This window comes from Eleutherodactylus coqui, chromosome 3 (assembly GCF_035609145.1).
Source record: "Eleutherodactylus coqui strain aEleCoq1 chromosome 3, aEleCoq1.hap1, whole genome shotgun sequence".
Lineage (NCBI taxonomy): Eukaryota > Metazoa > Chordata > Amphibia > Anura > Eleutherodactylidae > Eleutherodactylus > Eleutherodactylus coqui.
Genome location: NC_089839.1, coordinates 221,719,379 through 221,744,257, shown reverse-complemented (window position 1 = coordinate 221,744,257; position 24,879 = coordinate 221,719,379). Strand labels below are relative to the sequence as shown.

Below are 24,879 nucleotides of genomic sequence, written 5' to 3'. Positions count from 1 at the left end.
AACAGGGCACTAGAGTCTCCATGCCCACCTGTATCACATCTTGTATGCAAGCTAGAGGCGGTACAACAGGGTACTAGAACCTCCATGCCCCCGTATCACATCTTGTATCCAAGCTAGAGGCGGTACAACAGGGCACTAGAGCCTCCATGCCCCCCATATCACATCTTGTATCCAAGCTAGAGGTGGTACTAGGGCCTCCATGACCCCCGTATCACATCTTGTATCCAAGCTAGAGGCGGTACAACAGGGCACTAGAGCCTCCATGCCCCCCGTATCACATCTTGTATCAAAGCTAGAGGAGGTACAACAGGGCACTAGAACCTCCATGCCCTCTCCTTCTAGGGGAGGACTGTTACTAACCATAAGTGTGTGTATACATATATACTCTTTCTAGGGAAGGGATGTTACTGACAATGATTTTATATATATATATATATATATATATATATATATATATATATATATATATATATATATATATATATATATGTGTGTGTACATACGTGAACTGCGATGACATTCGTCTTTTTTTAGCCTAGTATACTGTGTGCGTATGTTTACACATATATATATATATTCCTCCTAGTGTGGAAGAATGTTGCTGACAATGAGTGTATATATATATATATATATAGTATGACGTAGCTAATACTAATAGTTTATGTCCCCAGAGAATGCTGGGAGTTATAGTCCACAAATGGGTCGCTTGTTCGTTGCCGTGGGAACAGGACTCTGTGGGCGGGTCTGGAGCGCAGAAGTGGCAGGGGGCGCGGCCAGCGCGGCATGTGACGTCTGTATCGCTAGCTCCCAGCATGCACCGCTGGTAAACAGGAATGGCGGATGAGGAAGGGGAGGACGATCCCGGCGTGAATAACATGGGCAACCAGCTGCAGCTCATCCCCGGTAATGTAGAACCCGGGAGGGGGCGCTGCGACTCCGTCATGCAGACCGGCCGATGTTTGCCCTTACCATCATGCGCTGCGCAAGTAGCCCAGCAGCCAATGAGAGCGCTGCTTTTATTTTGAATTGTTTACAAGTGAAATGTTATCTGGACTCTGATTGGTTGTTCTCCCTTTCCCTATTATTTAAAGGGGGCTCAGTATTGTCTTCCCCATCATGCACTGCAGTTCCACTAACATGTAAAGGGGGTCTCTGCTGCCACTTTATGCCCCTGGTGGCCTCCGACGCCTCATGAGAAGCTCTTAAAGGGCAAATGTTGTCAGGCGACGAGGATTCAATGGCGTAACTGTCTCAGTGATGCCCTCAACATGGCTGTGTCACTCTGCTTCCTGCTTCCAGGACTTGTTATTAAATCTTAAGACCTCCCGCAGCCCTCGCTGTGATAGATGAGATGTAACGGCGCATTTAGGACACCATTTTTAACGTGTTTCTCCTCCTGACAGAGAGTGAGGAAGATGATGAGTTGGAGATGGAGGATCCCGACGGAGGAGACCAGGAGGCCCCCAATATCATCAACTTCGACACCAGCCTACCGACGTCCCACGCAGTGCGTAACACGGGGTTAATGTAAAGTGTTCATGTCAATAAAGTTTATTCATTGTATCTGCGGAAGTTCTGCCACTTTCTGTCTCGTTACGCGGGTATCAGCGGCCGTGAGTGACGCCTGACTCACCTGGATTGGCGCTGTGTCTAGTCGCAGGTAAAGCAGAGCGCCGGCCGCCGCGCAATAGTTGGTCTATTTCGATGCTTTCTCTGCTATTTGTCAGTAAATGGAAATATTTTTGCTTAGAGCCAAAGCCTGAAAACCTGCGCCAACCTCCGGGCGCGATAATGGGGGCGCTATTAACCCCTTAGGGCTCATTCCCACAAAAGGATTTTCACCACAGTGAATGGAGTCAAAGTGCAGTGATGATCACTGATCCGTTCACATTAGTGTAATACGTGCGCGAAAAAGACTGCTGCGTGTTCTATTTCACCGCGAATTACGTGCGTACCGCGCTATTCCTCTCTAGGGGTGCGTAGTAAACGCCGTACGTATTATATATAACACGTAAAATCTGTTTGTTTGAGTCGTCTACCAATCCACAGTTCTGCTCCGATTTGAGTGAAATTCTGCATGAGCGTTCTTCAGCGCCAGTCGACGAATACTGGCGGAATTAAAAATCAAAAACTCATCAACTTCCCCTGTAATTTTATTGCCAATAGCAACCAATCACAGCGCAGCTGTCATTTCCTATGTCGCTGAGATAAAATGAAAGCTGCACTGCGATTGGTTGCTATTTCTTACGCTGCTGAGGTAAATATTCGTACTTGATCGTCGGGCTGTAGAAAAGACCCTTAAAGGGGTTGTCTGCCCCCTCTACCTCTGATGACCTATCCTCTGTAGTTGATGGACAGAAGTCCGCCACTAGGGACCCCCGTCCATCAGCTGATTGTCCAACCAGCGGTCACCACAGGCAGTGGGAGTGCCAGCTTGACACCAATGGAAGAGCTTCACAGTGTCGGCACTTCCTGTTCCTCTCCCAGACCTTTCCAGTCCTGATCAGCAGAGGAACAGGAAGTGCCGTCGCAGCGCGGCGCTCCTATTGATAACAATGAGGGTGAAGCTGGCGCCACCACTCCCTCCCCCCACCAGGTTATGACAACGTCCAGCCTGCTGCACTGGAAGGATGGGGGTCCCAAATGGCAGACCCCCATACATCAACTACTGATGCTCTGTCCAGGGCGCAGACAGCCCCTTTAAGGCTCTTCAGGTGTGTTGAAGGCTTCACTAGACCTTCTGGTGCAAACGTGGCACTGGTGGCACTGTTGGTGAGAATGGCGCAGCAGGTTGTGCTGTTTAGCCCAGTAAAATGCTGGTGGGCGCGACGGAAGCAGACTCACCCCATTAGAGTTAACTGGTCTTTTTGGCGCAATTTGTGCCTGTTATCTTCTGGCTTTTCTGTTGTTGTTCCACTGCAGTGATGGCGCCGAACCGCAGGACTCTAGCGGCGTGTGAGCGGGGCCTTACAGCGTATGCATGCTGCATTTCTGGGGATTAAGATGAGAAAAATCTGCTTCTCCATTGGGTTTTTTGCTTCTTCTGGATCAACATTGCGGGCTAATCAGCTGAACTGCCTGTCTTTCAGCCTTCCGAGCCCCCAGCTGTAGGACACATTGGCCAGGACTGTTTGCAGCCTCTGGATTTAAAAATATATTGTTCACATTCACTGACAGCAAGCAGAGATCTTGAAAATGAACTGAAACATAAAGTTTCAGAGTGTTCGTTATTAGATGATGCATTCTCATGTCTGGAGCAAATCAGTGGTGAACGCCAAATATACCATAAGGTTGTGTTCATGCGGCAGAATCGGCCGTGAAAGTTTCCGTATGGACACCAGATGTAAAAGTGCGGCAGAAATCTGCGGCTATTTTGCGGCAGTTTTTGCCTCGGATCCACGTGTGGATTGGCCACGTTCACACGGGCAACAAAGTCACGTGATTTTCTCGCGTTGCAACAATGCTACGAATCGCATGTATGTGAAGCCCATACTTTCCTATGGGTTCCTTCATATTTGAGATGTTTTGTAGCATGCTACATTGCGAGTCAAAAACCTCTTGGGTCCGGCGATATGCACACAACATGCGGGGTTTTGTATCCCATGCTTCCCTTTGGAGCCTTCCTCTCTATTACATCGCATCACACAAAAATGCGGTTTTCGTGCGGCATGATGCAACTTTGACAATTGGAAATCCAACTGTTAAAGCCCTAAACTAAGCCCTAGCTGAAGGAAGAACCACACCCCTGAGAAGCGCTGTCCGGCTCCGGCCCATCTTCTCCACGATCCCCGGAAGTTGTCTTTAGCATTTCTTTTGGCCGGGGATTAGAAAATCCCCACCTCCAGGAAGCGCTGCCTCTGATTGGCTGGGGGCTGCGACTCAGCCAATCAGAGCCGGCGTTCGATGAATCAATCACAGCCAATGAATGGCTGTGATTGGTTCGAGTGCTGGCTCTGATTGGCTGAATGTCACAGCACTCAGCCAATCAGAGCTAGCGCTTCCTAAAGGGGGGATTTTCTAATCCCCGGCCAGAGGAGATGCTGTAGACAACTGCCGGGGATCTGGGAGAAGATGAGCCGGACAGCGCTTCTCAGGGGTGTGTGTTCTTTGCGAGTGGGAATCCATGCCATAGTTCATGCAGCGCAGAATTTTAATCCACCTCGCAGAAAAAAGGGACTTCTTGATGCAGATTGGTCACACTGGATGAGGCTTAAATCCGTGTGTGATTGGCCAGCGCTGCACAGCGGGCATCAGGTAGTCGGAGGCGGTGCAGCAATCTTGGATTATTTGGGACAGGAGCGTCCCTTTAACAGGCCTGTGATGAGAGGTTCTTGTCTTTGGGGCCAGCAATGACTGGTGCTCGGACTTACTGCTGCGCCGTGTGATTCTTTGGCGTTTGTCGGTTCGCAGTACCTGGGCGTGGACATGGAGGAGTTTCACGGTAGAACGGTGCATGACGACGACAGCTGCCAGCTGATCCCGGTGCTGCCGCACATACAAGTCATGCTAATCCCTGGCCAGACGCTGCCGTTGCACCTGTCCAGGCCGCAGGAAGTCAGCATGGTGCGAGGCCTCATCCAAAGGGACCGGACGTTTGCAGTGCTGGCCTACAGGTCTGTATATAGGGGTATATAGTATATACAGTGCGTTTCATCGGTTGCGGGGTTTTATACTCTAGTGAAGCGCGTTAATCTTTTATGTCTATTTCTTGTATCACAGCGAAGGCCTTCAGAGAGACGCTCGCTTCGGGACGACTGCCGAAATCTACGCCTACCGCGAGGAGCAGGAGTACGGCATCGAGACGGTGAAAGTGAAAGCCATCGGGCGGCAGCGATTCCAAGTGCTGGAAATGAGGACTCAGGCAGATGGGTGAGAGGCGGCGGGAGGAGTTGGCCAAAATGCAGAAGGGTAAATCATATCCAAGTGCTGAGTAATCTGTGCTGGGAGGAGGAGCGCGAGTCTGCCGAGCTGTCACTGACACCCCCGCTCATACACGGACTGCCCCTTTATTAGAGACCCCATCTAGTAGCGCTTTGAACCTTCTTTGGCAATCAGATCCGCAGCAGTTCCCCGTGATGTAGATTCCAGTAGGTGATGAAATTGTTCTACAGGAATATCGGCCCCTGCGGACAGGAAGCTTCTTGTAGTTGCCGTAGATTAGATGGAGGGGCTGACATGTTCTGACCAGCTGACAGGAAGGGGTCATCGATTCATGCTGCTTGCACCAAATTCTGAGCTCCCATCAGCACGGGGCAACAGAAATCTGGATCCATCTGACTAGGAGATGTTTTCTGCTGCTCTGTGAAACAAGTTTTGCGCCCCTTTGTTCGCTGGGGTCTCACCTTTCTGTTTCTCTTACAATGGCGCTGGAACTGGTCGTCTGCTGTTATAGCCCCTCCGTGATAAGGAACGGCAAGTTGTGCAGTCAGACACGTTAGTTGGAACCCCAGTGATGTATTCAGCTGACTGTGCAGTGCCTGTTGGTCAGAACGATTCCTGACATCCTCTTCTGACCCCTTTCAGTGACGAGTTGTTTCTGTCCACAGGATCCACTTTGTATGGATGTTTTTCCTCGATCACACCAATCTCTGTAGACTTTCCACACCATTACACTAGAAAACCCCCACGCAGTTGGCAGTGAGGCCCCGGCTAGTCGAGCCCCGATGACCAGGCCTCGTTGGAAGTCACTCAGATTGCTGGATTTTCCCATCTGATGTGGATTCGCACGGAAAACTTGTCACATGATTTTATGCCGCACTCCGGGGTCACGGGGAGAATTTCCATATTGGGAGGCGCCAATCGTGAGAAGGTCGTGGGTGCTAATAAAGGACAGGGGGCTCTAATAAAGGGACCAGTCAATTTATTTGTATTTTTGGATTCTGAAGTTGTCTGAGTAGATCATTCCTCCTCTGTGCTTTACACTGCAGCTTTTTTTTTGTTTAGATTGGACATTTACATGGAGAGATTCTGTCCACAGCTGATGGCTTGTTACATTGTAGTTACAGCAACCGTTCTGTCTCAGGACCGGGGAGGAGGGGAATATATTACCTGCAGTTGTTCTTCTCTGCCGTCCCTCCAATCTGATTGTTTCAGGTTCTGTTTTTGGCCGACGCAATCTTCAGACTATCTGATCCCCACAGTGCAGAGGTAATGTTAGACCACTAATGCACTATACCTGCTCTCTGATTGGCCAGAACTAATTGTGTGACCAGCACTGGCCAATCAGAAAGTAGTGTGCGTTTGGTAGTTAGAAAATCGCTGCAGCCATCTTGGATGGTCAGAAACGAAACCCGGAACTGCTTGATTGGAGGGCAGCAGAGAAGGACAATTGTAGGTAACTTATCCCCTCCCCCTCCCGTCCTAGGACAGAATTTTTTTTCCGAAACATGTGGGTCACTTTAAAGGGGTTGTCCAGATAGCGGACAACATCCCCTGATAGCTGCAAAGTAACAAAAAGCTGTGCTTACCCGTCCCCTGCTGCAGGAATCCAGCGTTGCAGCCCCGCTGTGGTCCTGGTGGTTGTCGTGGCAGATGATGTCACTAGAAATCACCTGACTGCTGCAGCATCACTGCCCGTTCTCTTGGCATCAGCGCCCACATCCTGGATGCCATGAGTCCGAAATGGTGACTCTGCAGCCTCTGGCTGCAGCAGTCTAGAGAGATCATCTCTCACAACAAACACTGGGACCACAGCGGGGCTGCAGCACTGGATTGCAGAGGCAGAGGACAGGTAAGTACAGACCATTTGGGATTTTAGCACAGTGGACATTATAAAAGGAATCTTGTCCAGTAACCAAACCACCCCTTTAAAGACATTTGTCCCCCATCTATAGGACGAGCTCAAAAACTGTGCCGCTGAATGCCTGATGTCAGTGGAGCAGCGCTGCGCATCTGTGACCACTCGCTTCTATATCAACACATTGATCCTCTTCCGTCCCAAGAAGTGAATGGCGTGACTGTGGAGTATGTGCAGCGCTGCTCCAGTCACATGGGGTATTTGGGGTGCGCTGTTCTCAGGATCACTGCAGATCCCATCAGTCAGACCTCCAGCATGTATCCCCCATCTTGTGACATGTCTTTAGTGGACAAACCCATTTAAGGGGATTGTCCAGGGCGAGAAAAACATGGCTGCTTTCTTCCAAGCACAGCGCCACCCTTGTCTAAAGGCTTGTGTGTGGTATTGCAATTCATCTCCATTGAAGTCAATGCAATACTAGACACAAACCATAAACAAGTATGGCGCAGTGTTTGGAAGAAGGCAGCCATGTTTTTCTAAGCCTGCACACCCCTTTAAGTATCCAGCAGCGCACACACATAACCGCCGCTACTTCTTATCTAAACCTCCTCTTTGCTTTGCAGGATCCTGCTCGCTCGGGTGCAGATATTACCAGAGAGGGTTCTGCCGTGTCCAATGACATCCATCCAGCTGGATTCTCAAAGTCGCCATCAAGTCCTCCCGTGTGGTAAAGTGCTCAGCGGCCCGAGCAGCTGCCAGTGGCTGCACAAGTACCGCAGGGTGAGGAGCAGCGTCCTATGACTTTCAGGGCGCATTCACACACACATATGCAGTTTGGGTCCGTGAAATCCGCAGCGTATTTTCCTCCCGCCTTCATGCATAAATATGCAGTGAACGCACACGTATAATCCGTATTTATGCAATCTCATTGGCTTTAGTGGACAGTTTTTCGGTCTGTAACGAACCAAGATAAGACAGGCTATGATTTTTTTGTGAAAAACACATGCGAGTATCCCAATGCAAATCAGTGGGGTCTATGCTGTCTGTATTACACATGTAAAAAATATGCACGCAATACGGAAGGCTCATACGTCCGTGTGAATAAGGCTTTAACCCCTTAATGACGCGGCCATTTTTCTTTTTCCATTTTCGTTTTTTCCTCCCCCCTTTAAAAAAATCATAACTCCTTTATTTATCCATCCACGTCACTGTATGAGGGCTTGTTTTTTGCGGGATGAGTTGTATTTTTCAATGGTGCTATTTAAAGTACCATATAATGTACTGAAAAACTTTTAAAAAATTCTAAGTGGAGTAAAATGGAAAAAAAACGTCATTTTGCCATCTTTTAGTACGTCTTGCTTCTACGGCGCACAAATGGCAACAAAAACGACATGATAACTTTATTCTATGGGTCGGTACGATTACTACGATGCCAAACTTGTTTAGGTTTTTTTTTACTATACTCCTCTTTTTTTTTTAAAAAGACATAAAATTTTTTTCAATTATTTTCTGTCGTCATTTTGTGCGCGCGATAACTTTTTTATTTTTCTGTCGACGTAGTTGAGCAAGGTCTCATTTTTTGCGGGATGTCCTGTAGTTTCTGATAGTACCATTTTGGAATACATATGACTTTTTGATCGTTTTTTATTGCGTTTTTTCTTGGAGACAGGGTAACTAAAAAAGTGCATTTCTGGCGTTCTTCATTTTTTGTTTCGGACGACGTTCACCGTGCGGGAAAAATTATGTGCTACTTTGATAGATCGGACTTTTACGGACGCGGCGATATCAAATACATATTTTTAATTTATTATTTAGATTTTTTAATAATAGATATGGCAAAAGGGGGGTGATTTAAACTTTTACAACTTTTTTTTTTTTTCAATTAAAAAAAAACTTTATTGATTCTTTTTTTTACTTTACTTTGAAGTCCCCCTGGGGGACTTTAAGATGCGATGCTTTGATCGCTCCTGCAGTATGACGTAATGCTATAGCATTACGTCATACTGCTTTTTGACAGGCAGCCTATGAAGCCACCCCACGGGGACGGCTTGATAGGCAGTCTGCTAAGGCAGCCCTGGGGCCTTTCATTAGGCCCCCGGCTGCCATGATACGTGCATGGCTCCCCCGATCTCACCGCGGGGGGGCCGCGCGGGACCCCCGAACGATGTTCGGGGGATTTAAATGCCGCTGTCAGAATTGACAGCGGCGTTTAAATGGTTAATAGCCGCTCGCGGCCGCGCGGCTGCTCGCGGCTATTGCCCGCGGGTGTCAGCTGTTATAAACAGCTGATGCCCGCACTGTATGAAGAGAGGTTGCCACGCAACCTCTCTTCATACATACCCCGACGCTCCATGACGTACCAGGTACGTCATTGGTCGTTAAGGGGTTAAAGCCAATGTCAACTCCTTCACTAGACCCCAGGCTACCGTTGGCTACCAAATAGCTCCCCACTCTCTCTTGTTTCGGGAGGTGGACGGCCTCTGATGTCAGCACTGAACGCAGTTACCTCCCATCCTGGCGGCTCCGGACGAATGTTACCTGCGTTTTAGATCGGTCACCTGCCATGTGTGGAGCGGGCGAAGTGCTGTACAAACCCCGCACACATCTGATGCCCGTGTACCTTGGATGTCATAATGAGGCGTACCCCTTGGTAACAACTGTTTTTGTGTTAAGGACCAGGCGTTTTTTATCAGAGCATTGTAAGGGCCATAAGCCGCCGTATGGGGGCTTGTTTTTTGGGATGAGTTGTATATTTTCATGGCCGCACGCTGGGGTACATATAATGTGTTATAGAACTTTTATTGCAGATTTTGGGGGGAAAGAGATAGAACCCTCTCCCATCCCCCAATAAAAACTTCTTAGTTGTTTTACGGTGTTTGCCATTCGGTGACAATAACCTGCTAACTGTCTTATGTGATCAGTCCGAATACTGTAATACCAAATTATAGGGATTCTTATTTTTTGACTACTTTAGCACAATAAAATAGCAATTCTGGTATTAGTTTGTTAAACCATTTTTATGGCGTTCATCACGTGAGAAATAAAATATTTTCCTTGTCTGGACCGTTATGAACGTAGTAATACCCATGATGTGTTGCTTTAAAAAAAATTGTATTTTTTCCACATAAAAAGGGTTCTAGTGGGAAAAAATGTGTAATTTTTTTTCTTTTGAATTAAACTTTTATTGAAATTTTTTTACACTATTTTTTTAATTCTTCCGGGGGGCTTGAAGATGCAATCACTAGTATAGTACACTGCATTACTTATGTAGTGCATTCTACTAAGCCTATGACACCAGCCTAATAGGCTGAATTATATGGCAGACATGGAGGCCTTTTTTTCAGGTTTCTAGCTGTCATGGGAACCCATTAGTACCTTGTGATCGCACTGTTGGGTGCTGATGCGTGACAGAAGGCGCCTCTTTCCCCTGTTATCTGCTTACATATTGCAGCTGCTATTGATTAAACTGCCAGGATCTCAGGTTTCTTCGCTCTTGGCAGTTAGAGCAGGAACCTGGCTGTCAGTAGTCCGTGAGACCACTGCCTTATAAAGATGTATGTGCAGGTTTAAAGCCCATTAGTGAGGACAGTAAAAAGGCGTCAGTAAGGGGTTAAAGGGATCTTCCACCTAAATTAATTTGTAGAGCGGTCCGCTTTTAGATGTAGGCGCTGAACCTCTTTTATAATGGGAGATCCCTGTACGGTCTCATCCGTATACTTGCCCTATACTATGACCGCCGTCTTCCATATTGAAGTTTTTTTTTTCTATGTCCCTTCTTCCCACAGAGAAGGTTTTACGGTGCCAATCTGACGTCCTGGCCCTCGTGGCTCTACGCCTTGTACGACGCTGTGAGTATGGCACATTGTCAGCTCCTGGATCGTTTCCTTGTATTTATGTGTGATGCTCTGACATATGGCGATCTGTCACCAGGATTCTCTCATGGAGCGGGTGAAGCGACAGCTGCATGAGTGGGACGAAAACCTCCGCGATGATTCTCTGCCGGCTAATCCTATAGGTGAGACACAATGGGAGGCGCCTATTTTAATGGGTTTTATGTCTGATCGAAAGTTCTGCAAGTTCCCAGCACACTAAAGGGTGGCTGCGGCTCGCATCTCTGGGGCCTCTGTAGTCCCCTGGGCTGACTATATGTGGTGGTCGGGACTTACGGAAACAGTTGGTGGCTTCCCTTATTTAAGGCTAGAAGCAAGGATGGAGCACTTTTTTTCCTTCCCCCCCCCCCCTTTTAAGAAATTCTACCTTTTACTTATCCATCGGCGTAGATGCCTGCGGGTTGTTTTCTGCGGGCCGAGTTGTATTTTTCAATGATACCATATAATGTATTGAAAAACTTTAAAAAAATTGTAAGTGGAGAGAAATGGAAAAAAAATGAAATTGCACCATCTTTGGGGGTCTTGTTTCTATGGTGTATACACTGCGGCAAGATTGACCTGATGCCATTATTCTATGGCTCAGTACGATTACTATGATACCAAATTTATGGGCTTTGGGTTTTTTTTCTATTATTTTATTCCAAAGATGCTTAATTTCTTTAACAGTATTTTCTGGCGCCACATTCTGACAGCCATAACTCTCTTTTTATTTCCCTGTCGACACAGTTGTGCGAGGGGTCATCTTATACGGGACGTCCTGTGGTTTCTATTGCTGCCCTTATGGAATACATACAACGTATTGATAGCTTTTTATTACATTCTTGGAGAGAGAGTGACCAAAGAGAGCGCAATTCTGGTATTTTTTTTTTCTGATGACATTTACCGTTGCGGGTAAACAATGCATTACGTTGATGGATCGGACTTTTGCAGAAGAAGCAAGACCAAATGTTTATTACTTTTTATTTTTTAAGTTGATAAAACTTTTTTAAACTAATTTTAAATTTTTTTTTTTTTTTTTAGTATTCATCGTTGACGAGAACTTTCGCTGCTTTGATCGCTCCTGCATTATGATGTAATAGCATTACATCATACCGTGATCTGACAGTGGATCTATGTACCATGGCTCGATAGACAGTCTGCAGTGGCAGCCCTGGAGCCTTTTAAAAGACCCTCGGCTGCCATGACAACCGCACAGTAGTGCAGGACCCCCAAACATCGATTGCGGCATTTAAATGCCAGTGTCAGAATTGACAGCAGCATTTCAAGGGTTAACAGCTCCGATCAGCGGCAGCGCTTATTGGAGATGTTGTAGGCGGGTGTCGGCTGTAAGAAACAGCAGGCACCCACATTGTATGGAGTGGGATCATTCTGCGATTTCCCCCTCTATACATACCACAAACCAGCAGGATGTAACTGTAAACCCTGTAGTGTTAAGGGGTTGTATCAGAAGTGCAAGCTGTGCCGTACTCACAGGATATCCACGGGATAGGGATAACTTCCTGATTATGGGAGTCCCCTGTGCACCTCTTTTCATCAAAGTGGGGAAGCTTTTCCCACCTGATTGACGTCACAGTGAATGGAGCTCCATTCATTTCAATGGGGCTGCTGGAAATGCCCAAGTGCCTGCCACTCGGCTATTTCCAGCAGTCCAATTGAAAATGAATAGGGTGGCACTGTACATGCTCAGCCAGCGCTCCATTCATTCTCCTCCTCGCTACGGAAGGGGCAGTGAGAAGTTTGGACTTGGGACCCCCGTTCTTGTGATCAGTGGGGGTCTCATCAGTGAAATCACCACCGATCAGCAAGTTATCACCCATCCTCTGGATAGAGCATAACTTGTCATTTTAGCCCCTTCCTACCCAAAGATGTATGCTTATGTCCTGACTGGGAAGGATGTAAACTGATGTCCTATGAATGGCGTGGACTCTGAAGCGGAGCCCACACCATGCGCAGTGGCAGCTGGCTGTGACTGACAGCTAGCCTACAGCTTCAACTGCCGGAATTGGTGTTCTCACAGGATTACGGCATGTAAAGGGGTCACAGAGAGACGGCTTTTTCTCTGTGATGACATCAGCCCGTCGCTATGTATTCGCAAGGGGCTTATGGGTTGCCATAGCAACTGGGTGCTAAACAATGGTGTCCGGGTCTGCCATAGCCCATGATCATTATTAGTACTTTTGTACTGCAATGTATTATCATAGGTTCATGGGTTCTAGTCCGCTATACACACTTAGGGCCAGTAAAAAGAAATCTAAAAAATAGTGCCAAAAAAAAAAAAAAAATCTTAAATGTTATCAATAAAATTTACAGCTCGCCACCGTAAAAACAAGCCCTCGTACGGCCGCGTCGGGGGGGGGGGGGGGGGGAATCAAAAAGTTATGGCTTTTTAAAAAGTAAAGCTGAAAATGCCCCCAAAATTGTTGTGTCTTTAGGTCCAAAATAGGTCTGGTCACTAAGGGGTTAATATGAGGTGTGGCTGAGAAGTTTGGCTGCAACTTGCATCAGACCGCATGGGGACATTGCATGAGATTCTCCTCAGTGACATGGATGGCAATGGGCCACGACCATCCATGTGTGCAGCCTCATAGGCCTCGGAGCTGGGGCACAGACCCTGGACACCAGCCGCGTGCCTTCAGCCCAGATCATAGCCTGCACTGTAATATGATGCGTGAGCAGGACAGGCTTTTGGCTTCTGGGTGCAAACAAGATTGTTCCCATTTCCTGACAGCAAGCAGAGATATTGAACTTGCTCAAACAGCGTATAATGAAATGTCCTGTGGCTTTCTGATACATTGATTCATCTTTATTTGCAGAACACTGGCCTTTCTCTTTAACAAGAAGGCGTAAAAAAATATGCAACCGCCAACCAGAATCTTCATTGGCCACATAAGGGTCCAGCTAACTCCCATAATGCACTGCTCTTTTGCACATTGCATTGTTGGAAACGCTCCCAGGCCTAAACGCCACGTCTTACATAATGTGCACAGACCCTGCAGGTGGAAACGGACAAAAAAACATTTAGAACAAAAAAAAACTTGCAGAATTGTGAATGCAGCTCTGGCTGTTACTGGAGTATAAGAATTGGAAAGGGGCAAATCTAACAGGCTTTTCCTGCGCCTGTTTTGATATAACCTGTGCTAGGGAATATGCATGCTGCTTAATGTTAGGCGCATCTCTGGCCGCCCGTTGCACCAGTCAAACCAATCTATGGCAGCTATGGTATGAGGTGGCGTGGATCTGCATTATAAATTTCCGCCAGTCTGTAGGGTAAATGATGGTAAATCGCCTGGCCATGGGAAGCCACACCCCTCCCGCTAAGCTCTGCCAGAGAAGGTGGTGTAAAAATTCATAAAGACGTGCTTTTTGTACCAGAATCGTATTAGAATTGTGAATTTTGGCGCCATATTAGAGGTATAAGAGAGGTAATAAAGTCTCCCATAGTTTATAGCGGTTTTCCGGGAAAAGACTATTGAGGATCTATCCTCTGCACTGACAGCCGGCCGGACGATCAGGTGACCGCTGGGGATCCCGAGCGGCAGGTGCCCAGCGATTAACTATTGATGACCTGTCCTGAGGATAAGGCATCAATAGTTTTTGCCTGGAAAATCCCTTTACTTTATGCAATGGCGTTCATTGACGTTGCTATTTAACCCCTCGTCTTCTCTTAGTTCTGCGATGTCTCCTTAGCAGTGGATGACGCTTTGTTTGACTTCTGTGCCCTCAGATTTCTCATATCGAGTGGCGGCCTGCCTGCCTATTGATGACACGCTGCGGATCCAGCTGCTAAAGATCGGAAACGCCATCCAGCGGCTGCGCTGCGAGCTGGACATCATGAGCAAAGTGAGTTCCCGCTAAAGTCGTCTTACACAGGATGAGTATCGGACAGCTGTAAGGGTGACCGTTGACAAAACATGTCAGTGGGCGCCCATTTACTGCCGTGTACACATGGCAGAGGATCACGGGTATGGGCGTGGAATGATTGTTGGTGCACGTTCAGCGATCAGTGGTCGGCTGCACGTTCTCTGTTTATATGGTGAGATGTAAAGTGTTTTGACCCCTTACTGACGCGGCCTATTCTAGACCCAAGGACATGACTATTTTTGGGAGATTTCCATCTCCATTTTTCAAAAAACCATAATTTTTATTTTTTTTACTTTTCTGTAATGACACGGCCGTATGAGGGCTGGTTGTTTGCATGGGGAGTTGTCATTTTTATTGGGAACTTATGTATTGTATAACTCATTTATTTTTTATGGAGGGCAGTGAGAAAAAAAATCAATTCTACCATTTTTTTCTTATAGCGTTAATCATGTAGCATAAATGCCATAAGTTTTTTTTTTTGTTTTTTTTTTTCATGCACGTCTGTACAATAACAATACCAAAATGCTGTTTTTCCACTTTTGCACAATAAAAGCCACTTTTTTTTCCTTTTTTTATTATATTTTATATATAATTTTTTTAATTGGTACCATTTTAAAGTACATACGGCTTTTTTGAACAAAAACATTTTAGCTTCAATATTTTTTTAATAGTGTTTGTCAGGCAGGTTAAAAAGTATGTTCAATTTATTGTACGTGTCGTTACGGGTGCGACAATACCAAACAGGTTTTTTTTCTGTTTTATTTTTTAAAACAAAAGATAGGAAAGTGCGCAAAAACTGTCCTATTTTTTTATTTTTATTCCCCTGTAGGGGACTTGAACCTGCGATGTCATGATTGCTGTGATAATACACTGCAGTACTTCTGTACTGCTGTGTATTATCTCTTATAATAGCGATCACAGGTCATTGCAAACCTGGGTCCAGGGCCATGGCAACTGATTGATCCTCCACAATTACATGGCGGGGGGCTGATGATGTCACAGAACACTGGTACAAGCCGCGGTCAACATTGATGGCAGAATATAAGGGGTTAACAATGAGGATTGGTGTTCTTACCGATCTCTGCTGTTTGAGTGGGAGACCATCTGTCAGTCACAGCCCTATGCATCCCATGGAGTTTACTGCGGATTACGTGAGCTCAGCTTCTGAGCCCGCGCCATCCATGGGATGTGTTTTATGTCCATTTGTGGGACGGGGTTAAAAGACTTAATCAGTTGACGATTGAACGTTTGCTTGTTTGTTGGCTGATCGTTAGTGCGTTTCCATGGCCCAGTGATCGGCCGTGTGTAATTCTCTCCTCCCTGTGCTTTCCTTGTAGTGCACTTCCCTCTGCTGTAAACACTGTCACGACACTGAGATCACAACCAAGAACGAGATTTTCAGGTGAGAGCGGTGGATGTCTCCTATCCTGTAAGTGGCGTGTGTGGGGGAGGGGAGGAAGGTCTGCAATTATCTAATCTATATGTACTAATGTCCTCCTTATTAGAGCCCCCGGCCCGCTCACAATTGACGCTTCCCTATACGCAAATTCTCCCCGTGACCCCGAAGTGCAGCATAAAATCCTGTGACCAGTTTTCCGTGGATCAGTTTCAGTGTGAATCCACATTAGATGGGAAAATCCAGAGATCTGAGTGACTCCCAACGAGGCCTGATTATCGGTGCTAGACTAGCCAGGCTGGAATGTCACTGCTGACCGCGTGGGTTCTTTTCATGCAACAGTGAGGAGAGTATACCGAGAATGGTGCGATTGAGAAAAAACATCTAGTGCAAGGGGATCCTGTGGACAAAAACAACTCGTCACCGAAAGGGGTCAGGAGAGGATGTCAGGAATCGTTCTGACCAACAGGCGCTGCTCAGTCAGGAGCAGCCAAATACTAGAGCTCCAGCTAACATGTCTGATTGCACAACTCGCCGTTCCTTATCACAGATGGGCCATAACAGCAGACAACCAGTTCCAGCCCATTGTGTGTAAGAGAAACAGAAAGGTGAGACCCCAGCGGGCAAAAGAGCAAAAATCTTGTATCACTGAGCAGCAGAAAAACACCTGGTCAGATGGATCCAGATCTATGTTGCACCGTTCTGATAGGAGGTCAGAATTTGGCGCAAGCAGCGTGAGTCGATGACCCCTTCCTGTCATCCAATCTGTGGTAACTACAAGAAGCTTCCTGTCCGCAGGGGCCGATATTCTTGCAGGGGGTGATTTCTATGGAGTCTATGCTACGACTAATTACTCATTCTGAAGGCCAAAGGAGTCCAACACGCTACTAGATGGGGGTGTAATAAAGGGACCATTCTCTCTCTCATATCTATCTCTTCCTTTGGGGTGTAGGAGGGTCGTCCCAAAAGGTCTTTACCTAACTATGAAAGAAACATTTTTCATTTTCACTTTTCATTTATTTTTCAACTAGGGGTTCAAGAAACATAGGAACAAAATGTCATGCGTGTACGTCAATGCCAACGTAGGCCAGCTATGAAGGTTTGGGACGGCCCTTCTAATTGATATGTTGCCTCTCTTGCAGTCTCTCGCTCTGCGGCCCGATGGCGGCCTACGTCAATCCTCACGGCTATGTACACGAGACCCTGACCGTCTACAAAGCCTTAAACCTGAGCCTGGTGGGCCGGTCGTCCGTAGAGAACAGCTGGTTCCCAGGGTGAGTGTGATGAACCTCATACCGTTACACGAGGCGGATGGTAAGTTATGGGGGGAGTTGTAGTTCTGCGTCCTCTGAGGACTCCGCTGTATAATGATCAGTCTCTGGTAAGGGCGTTACACGACCCAATGGGGGGCAAAAGTGTTCCTTGAAATGCTCATTTGTGCAATCATCAGGTTGTTTGAAGGGGCCAGCGGCACACAAAAAAAAATCATCTTCCATGGCACCTCTTTTGTGAATTGGAGACGTGTCGCCCTCAGTGATGAGACTGCATGGGGATGAGGGATCGTTCCTCCACAAATAGATTCTGAAACAGACCAGTGAATCTTGGTGAATGACCCTCGTCTACCAGAGTGAATTGCTCCTTGTCAGAGGAGTCTTAGTTTGGAGTGTTAGCGGATGGATACTGATGGGAATGTATGTGCGCCACCTGGTGGATGAACGTATGAAAAGCACTCTGATGATCGCTGCTTTCAAAATGTGTACCACTTAGGGCTCACTCACACGGGTGTATGTCACCTGCGTTTTATGCGGTGTTAACAGCCCATTTATTTACATGCGTGAAAAAAGCCTCATGGTCTATCTTGGTGCGTAGTACGCATCACTATAGGCTATCGGGATTTAATATATGCGCACGTAATATTTGCGCTCTTCAAATGAGGGGGTGAATTCCGCACCATAATCTGCATTCTTTTATGCAGATTCTCCACTTCGGACATTCTACATCAAGTCCGTCTCGTGCGGACGTAGTCTAAGACACTAGACACTGCTGTGATTGGCTGGAGCTGGTCATGTGAGAGCAGCATGTAGTGTTTTAGACTACTAGTGATCATCAGGCAGTCAGAGAAGCTGGTGCAGCCATCTTGGTTTGTCCAGGATCCAGGGGATTAAGTGCTGTAAGATGTAGATCATGTAAACCAGAAGTGGTACAGATGGCAGTACCAACCCCCATACAGCTGTGCCTATGAAAAAAATTGAAAGATTCTGCCCCTCGAAGGAGAAGAGGAAAAGGCATAAATTTAAAAAAAAAAGTAAAAAAAACTCTGGTTCGAACTTGCCTGTCCCCAAAGCTCCAGCACCCCATCCTTCAGTCCACCCTAGGGCACCTTCATACTAGTGAATGCGATATCGCTGTGAGGAAATCGCAGCAATAGCGCATATTTGTTCATGCGATGTTTGAGCGACAGCGATGCTTTTTCCTGAAAAATAATCTCGCGTCGCAGCATCCTGCGGTTTTCTTGCGCAATACACTACAATAAAAGTGCTTCGCACGAACATCACAAGTTTGTGCGTTGCAATGCGATAAATCAGAGGCTCCATAGGGAAACATGGGTGAGAAAAAAAATGCAAAATGCTGAAGGATGGGGCAGGCAGCGCATCTGGTAACATTGCATCATAGAAAACATTGCAAATGGGAATGAAGTCATTGAAAAGCGCGGGTTTCATAATTCTGCGTTTATTCGCGTTGCACAAAAATTGCACAATTTTCTCGCAAGTGTGAAGACGGCCTTATAACACTGGTTACAGGCTGCAGCCAGGGATGGTCATCAGTGGGAGGTCACCACCTCCGTGCTCAGGCCTCTGATTGGCTGCAGCAGCTTGTGACGTCCCATAATAGACAAAACCGGCTATAGAGCGGCGGGGAGATGGGAGAGGTGAATATCTGATCATTTATTATTTTTAGGGCGTGCAAACAGGGCTTTAGATGGTAAATCGCTCTATCCAGGGTGACAAGAGGTTTGCACAAATGGGCATACACTTAAGCGACCGCTGGTCTCTTGGCTGCAGCAGGGATCGGTGAGAAGACTCTTAAACCTCTTACATGCCGTGGACAATGTTGGCCATGGTATGTAAAAAAGTCAGAGAGAAGGTGCTCCCTCTCTGACATCATCGGCCCGCCACCACGTAAGAGCGGAGGGCTGATAGGTTGCCATGCCAACCAGATACCATAGGCGTCCAGATCTGCTGTGGGCTATGATCGATGCGATAATGCATTGCAGTGCAGAAGTATTGCAGTGAACTATCAGTGCAATCCTAGCATTTCAAATTCAAGTCTACAGGGACATGTAAAAAAAACAAGGATTGAAAAAGGAAATACTGTATATCCATATTTCCCCATCTTTAAAAAAAGTGAATAAAAAAAAAAGTTGGTATCGTTGTATCAATAACGACCCGTACCATAAATGTAACACACTTTTTATCCTACATGACAAATGCTATAAAGAAAAAATAAGCAACATTTTTTTTATATCGCGCCTCAATAAAGCAGTATGTACCCCGAAGTGGTGCTAATACGAACTACAGCTCCTCACACAAAGAACAAGCCCTGAAGAATTAAAAAAAAAAAGTGGGATGCAAAAATAGAAAAACCTTAAAAACAATGTTGGTATTGTTATACTAATGCCCCACAGAATGAGCACATTGTTTATGGTGCGTGATTCACACTGTAAAATGATGGGGCGATTGGTTCATCCAGCTCTGCATTAATTGGCTGAGCAGAATTTGAGGAACTCAGTATTTATAAATCAGCCAATCAATGCTGTGGCTCAGCCAATTCATAAAGCCCGCCTCCACAAGAACCAATCAATGCATAGCTGGATAAACCAATCACAGCCCACGCATTGATTGGTTCATCCAGGCTACTCGGCCAATCAGAGCCATCGCTTGCTGGAGGCAAGATTTTTGAATCCCGCAACCAGGAAGTGATCTCATGTGGGCGAACGAGGACTGCAGGACGTCTGGCGGAGCTCCAGAAAGCAGCGGTAGGACCTGGACCTAGCCTGCTAAGTAAGCATTCTCTTTTTTTCTCAAGGTGTGCAAGCTAGGGATAATTTTAGGCGGAGGGCTTAACTTTCTTGCGACTTTATAGCTGGCAGCAGCAAAGCGATGCAATATTTTTCACAAGAAAAACGCATCACGGAACACAGCTGTGATATTGCGCCAATTTTGTAGCGCCGTTATCATTGTCGACCGTGTAAAAGAGACCTAAATGATAGATGCCGAGTCCTGCCATCCATAATAGGAGGTAACTGACAACTGACTTCCAACTGCAACAGCAGGGATCATTGAGAACACTGATCCTCGCTTTTAACCCATTACATGCTGCAATCAGCGTTTCACTTGTCAAAAGCCATAGCTCTTATTTGGCTGCATGAGGCTTGTTTTTGCATGGTGAGCTGTAGTTTTTATTGGTATCCTTTTTGTGGGTACATTTAAATGTATTGTATAACTCTTATTAGTTTTTTTGTTTCTTTGGTTTTTTTTGGAGAGGAGGGAGAAAAAAACCCCAACTTTGCCATTTTTTTTTTCCCCCATTGTTAATTATGCAGTATGACAATACAAATTTTTCTCTGCGGGTCAGTAGGATTATAACCATATCAAAATTGAAAAAAAAAAATTATGGGACTTTGAACACAGCAATGTGAAAAAACTACATATAAAAAATATATATATATATATATTGCGCAAAAATAGAAAAACCTAAAAAAAAAAGTCAAACCTCTACTTTAGTTGTCCTCTCTGTTTGTCGATTTTTCTAGCCAGGATTTCGCCTCCAGTTCCGCTGGCTGCTTCTAGGGTCGTCAGCGGCTGCCGCCCCACTTGACCTCGCAGGTGGCGTCCCTCTTGTTTCTCTCACTGAGAACAATTACACTTGGCTTCAGCATTGAAACAGCATCCTCTTCCTTGTAACGTCGGTTGAATACCCGGCCTCCAGGAAGCAAATGCTGCGATTGGCTCAGGAGCGCCATGGCTCAGACAATCACAGCTGGCGCTTGATGAGCCAATCACAGCCATTCAATAATTTCATTCATTGTATGGCTGTGATTGGCTTATCAAGTGCCAGCTGTGATTGGCTCAGGCTGCGGTCCTGAGCCAATCACACCATTCTCTTCCTGGAGGCCGGGTATTCAACCGACGTTACAAGGAAGAGAACGGTGTTTTAGCGCTGAAGCCGATACGGAAGCCTGCTGGAGCGCTTGGAGAGCAGTGAGAGGGATGGGGACGCCGCCCGCGAGGTGAATAATTTTTTTCTCCATGTAGCGTAGCTGGGGCTTATACTTCAAGCTATTATTCTGTTGGCCATTTGCACCAGATGCTCCAAACGGATTTGTAAGGGTGGAGAATATAACGTCACCCCACAATCTGCTACCATCATGAACGCCAAACAGCGTTTGCTTAAATTCTCACTTTTTCCTTTTCTTCCTGCACAGATACGCTTGGACAATCGCGCAGTGCCGAGTATGCACCAGTCATATGGGCTGGAAGTTCACCGCCGTGCGGAAGGATTTGTCGCCTCAGAGATTTTGGGGCCTGACCCGTTCAGCTCTGCAACCTCGAATCCCAACGTCAGACGAGGAGGAGGCGCGACAGGACCAATCCCCAATACTCTGCCTGTGAATGGCGCACATCACTGCTACGCTTCGTCTCCTGCCCTGCCGGCTATGCCGTAGATTGGGGGGATGGAACAGCCCCCTGCATGTGACACTATTATCGGTGGGGGAGAAGGAGGATCTGTCCTCGTCTGCAGGGATGGAGCAGAGGGCTCAGCCCAGCGACTGCTCCTAAGCCCGTTTCAGACACTCACGTCCACTTCTGTCTGCACCGCACACTTCTCCTGTCCGAGGCTTTACCTGCCCTGCTCAGAGACACCGGTTATATTGTGATAATTAGTGTTCTTACGTCAGAGGCAGCGTCATATGGTCGCTCTGGAAACTGGCCAAGCCCCACAGTGTCTGTCTGCTTACTAAAGTCCATCTTCTGTAAATATGTCTTAATCATTGTCTAATAAGGGGTTAAGGGATATCCTAATATATATATAATGTTGTTTTCTAGTGCTGTCAGTGAATGGAAACATTCTTCCTGCTGCCAGTTTGAACACCTTTACTATCCTCTGTGAGCTAGAGCGGCAGGACTGCAGCCGGATCTGTGTGACCCACACTGATACAATGTACCAGGACAGGGGAGATGTGTGCTGCTGATGTGTTCGTCTTAAAGGATGGATACATTGTAACAAACTCTCACCTGGAAGATGGAATTAGGTCTTATCCGCTGGCTGTAAAGAAAGGAGTAACTTCGCTGACAGCAAGCAGAGAACTTAAAGGAAGTTGGTCACTTAATTATTTGGTTATAGACTATACTGCTCAACGTGCGCCGTTATGAGGAATCCATTGCTACCTTTGTTTTCACTTTGTCTCCAATTCCAGCTTTCGCTCCTTATGTTTGTTGCGTGCCATACGCTAATTAGTGGCAGACTGTCAGATGGGCGGTCCAGCTCTGTCCCTGCCCAACTTTGTAAAAACCGCCTCATTCCTTGTTTAGTAACATCATGTATTGCATCGTCAATGATCAGGCATATGCACACTGACCTCAGCCGCAAGCGCAGTAACAGCGTAATGCATGACATCTCCAGTGGGTGGAGCCGTAGACTGCATTAAGCAAGGAATGTGGTGGCTTGTGCATCCTGTAAGCTGGGATGGTAGAGAGGAGAGTATATGTCATGTTAGTGCATGCATAAGGGGTTGGCCCCAGCAGCTACCACTTGGGCAACCCCTTTAACCATGGATAGGTGGAGCCACTGAATACCAAGGTAACAATGTATTCCACATCCCATTGCACAGTTACTGCTATTTTCTGTTTGCCACCATTTTTGGGCTATAGCCTTCCTTTACTCTATAAACTCCATGTCTATAGCAACTTATATAGGATGATTAAGCTGCATTTACATAAAACTGGACCCCCCCCCACCCCCTTTTCACGACTCCATGGTAATTATAGGAAAGGGGCAAGAACGTTCTCCTACCCTTTCCTGTCCATAGAGGGCATAAGTGACAACTGCTTTTGCGAGGGGGAGGTGTTCCCTTTCCCCGCCCCTTTGGCGGCTCGTACAAGGTAAAAAACTTAGCTGACGCAAAGAACTATAGCATCTGCGCTGATGGGAAGAACGGCCAGGATGCACCTTGAGATTCACCAATTCTATGAAATTGCTTTGATTGCTCCAAGTCCCAGTGTTCAGCACTGAAGGTCGGTTCACACGCCACGGATGTGTTGAGATTCCTGCAGCGTGTGAAGCGATCCGCGAGGGGTGCTGGAGCAGGAAGGAAGCTGGTCTGCTGTAAGCTGCCCCTCCCCCACCCCCGGGGCCTCCTTCTTGTGTACCTCGTCTTTCTCTGTTCGATGAGAAGTGAATATTGCACTGCGAGATAATACATGTCTAGAACATAGAAATAAACAGGACCTTACAGAAGAACGGCTGAGACTGATTAATGGGGCGTTCTGCACATGTGAGCAGACCGAGGAAGCTGGTGCGGGCCCTCGCACACACTGCCCCACAACCACATTTAGTCTAATTGTTCCACTGTCTCCCAAGCAGCTGGACTGTCAGAGAGGGGGGAAAAGCTGCTTGGCAGCAGTTGGGCCACGCTGCTGCCAAGCTGGGGCACATTTCCATGGAGATTAGCAGTAGGGCGACCTTCGCACGGGGCGGAATAGGCCACAGGGCACAGGTAATGTCACACTAAAATCCACAAGCTACTTGTGGGTTTTGATGCAGAATGGAAAATGGCTTAAAACCTGCCTGCAATTCTGTGGCTTTGGAGGTGTCCTGCGGCAGCACATTACCGCCCAGTAGCGGGGAGAAGATTGCATGAAACCCCATCCATGCAGAGGAACCTGACGGACGGCAAATGATGGTGCAGATTTTCAGCGCTATTTTCATCTCTTTAAATGAGGGGGTGAAATCCACAAATTACAAGCCAGGTGTGAGCGGAGCCTTACAGAGAGGCATATGGGGAACCGCCAAAACCCAGAGGACTTAGAGCGAGGTATAAAATGCCAATCCAAGTACAGTCCGATCCTTAGGCCTCATGTCCATGGGGAAAATCAGATCCCCTGCGGATTTGTAACGCAGATTTGGGCTGCGGATGCACTGTAATTGTCTTTTATTTTTCATGCAGGAGATCAATTGAGCTATGTGCTCTATGAGCCCCCGCACGCGTGATCCGCACTAAAATGGAGCATGTCCCAGAAATTTTTTAATTACCATCCATGGGTATTTATCTACCCGCGGGTGGTTGATGCATTCCTCTGGGGCGCGGATCCGCGTGCGGGAAAAACGCTGCGGGTTTTAATTCTTATTTTCCCCGTGGACATGAGGCCCAACTGCAGCGCGCCTCTTAAACGTGGTACAGCTGGCCAGTTCTACGCCCGCCACAAGCTGCTAAACATTTACACCAGTTTCAGGCAAATTATAGGCCTGTGAGGTCACACCAATTTTGCTAAGCCACACCCACTTTAGGGAATTCATACTTATGCTAATTTTACCAACTTTGTTTATAGCGCTTTTTAAAAAATTTTACTATAGTAATATCTGACCAGCGGGCGGGGGTCTATAATGGAAAAAACCCACACAAACGCCATAAACCCAGCGTCCATCCGGCTCTGTTCACAGTTGTGTTGCGATTCCTGTATGAAGGAAGACTATGACAGTGCAGGGATGTAAAACGATTGACACTCGAGGCGAAAAGAGTTAGACTTGTACATTGTTTTTGACGGTGTTCAGAATTTTTTTTTTCAATGACTTGAGGGTGCTTTTACACGGGACTACCTATTGGGCGCAGATGCCCGACCGGTCGTCCCAGCGATAGTTGTAAATGGGAAGAGAACCATACCAAAGGTTCTAGCCTGCTCGCCTCCATTCACAGTAGGCAGGCAGTCATTCATAGT

At 46.8% G+C, this 24,879-nt stretch overlaps 1 protein-coding gene across 1 annotated transcript; it reads left to right on the top strand.

Moving 5' to 3' along the window:
* The first annotated feature begins 806 nt into the window (after positions 1-806).
* Positions 807-23,404, top strand: CRBN (cereblon). The gene is made up of 11 exons (XM_066596955.1): positions 807-903; positions 1,404-1,507; positions 4,411-4,613; positions 4,720-4,869; positions 7,360-7,516; positions 10,522-10,584; positions 10,667-10,751; positions 14,351-14,466; positions 15,825-15,889; positions 17,026-17,157; positions 21,369-23,404. Exons 1-11 carry the CDS (start codon positions 834-836, stop codon positions 21,553-21,555), a joined length of 1,332 nt encoding a protein of 443 aa, XP_066453052.1. The 5' UTR covers positions 807-833; the 3' UTR covers positions 21,556-23,404.
* Positions 23,405-24,879: the final 1,475 nt, after the last annotated feature.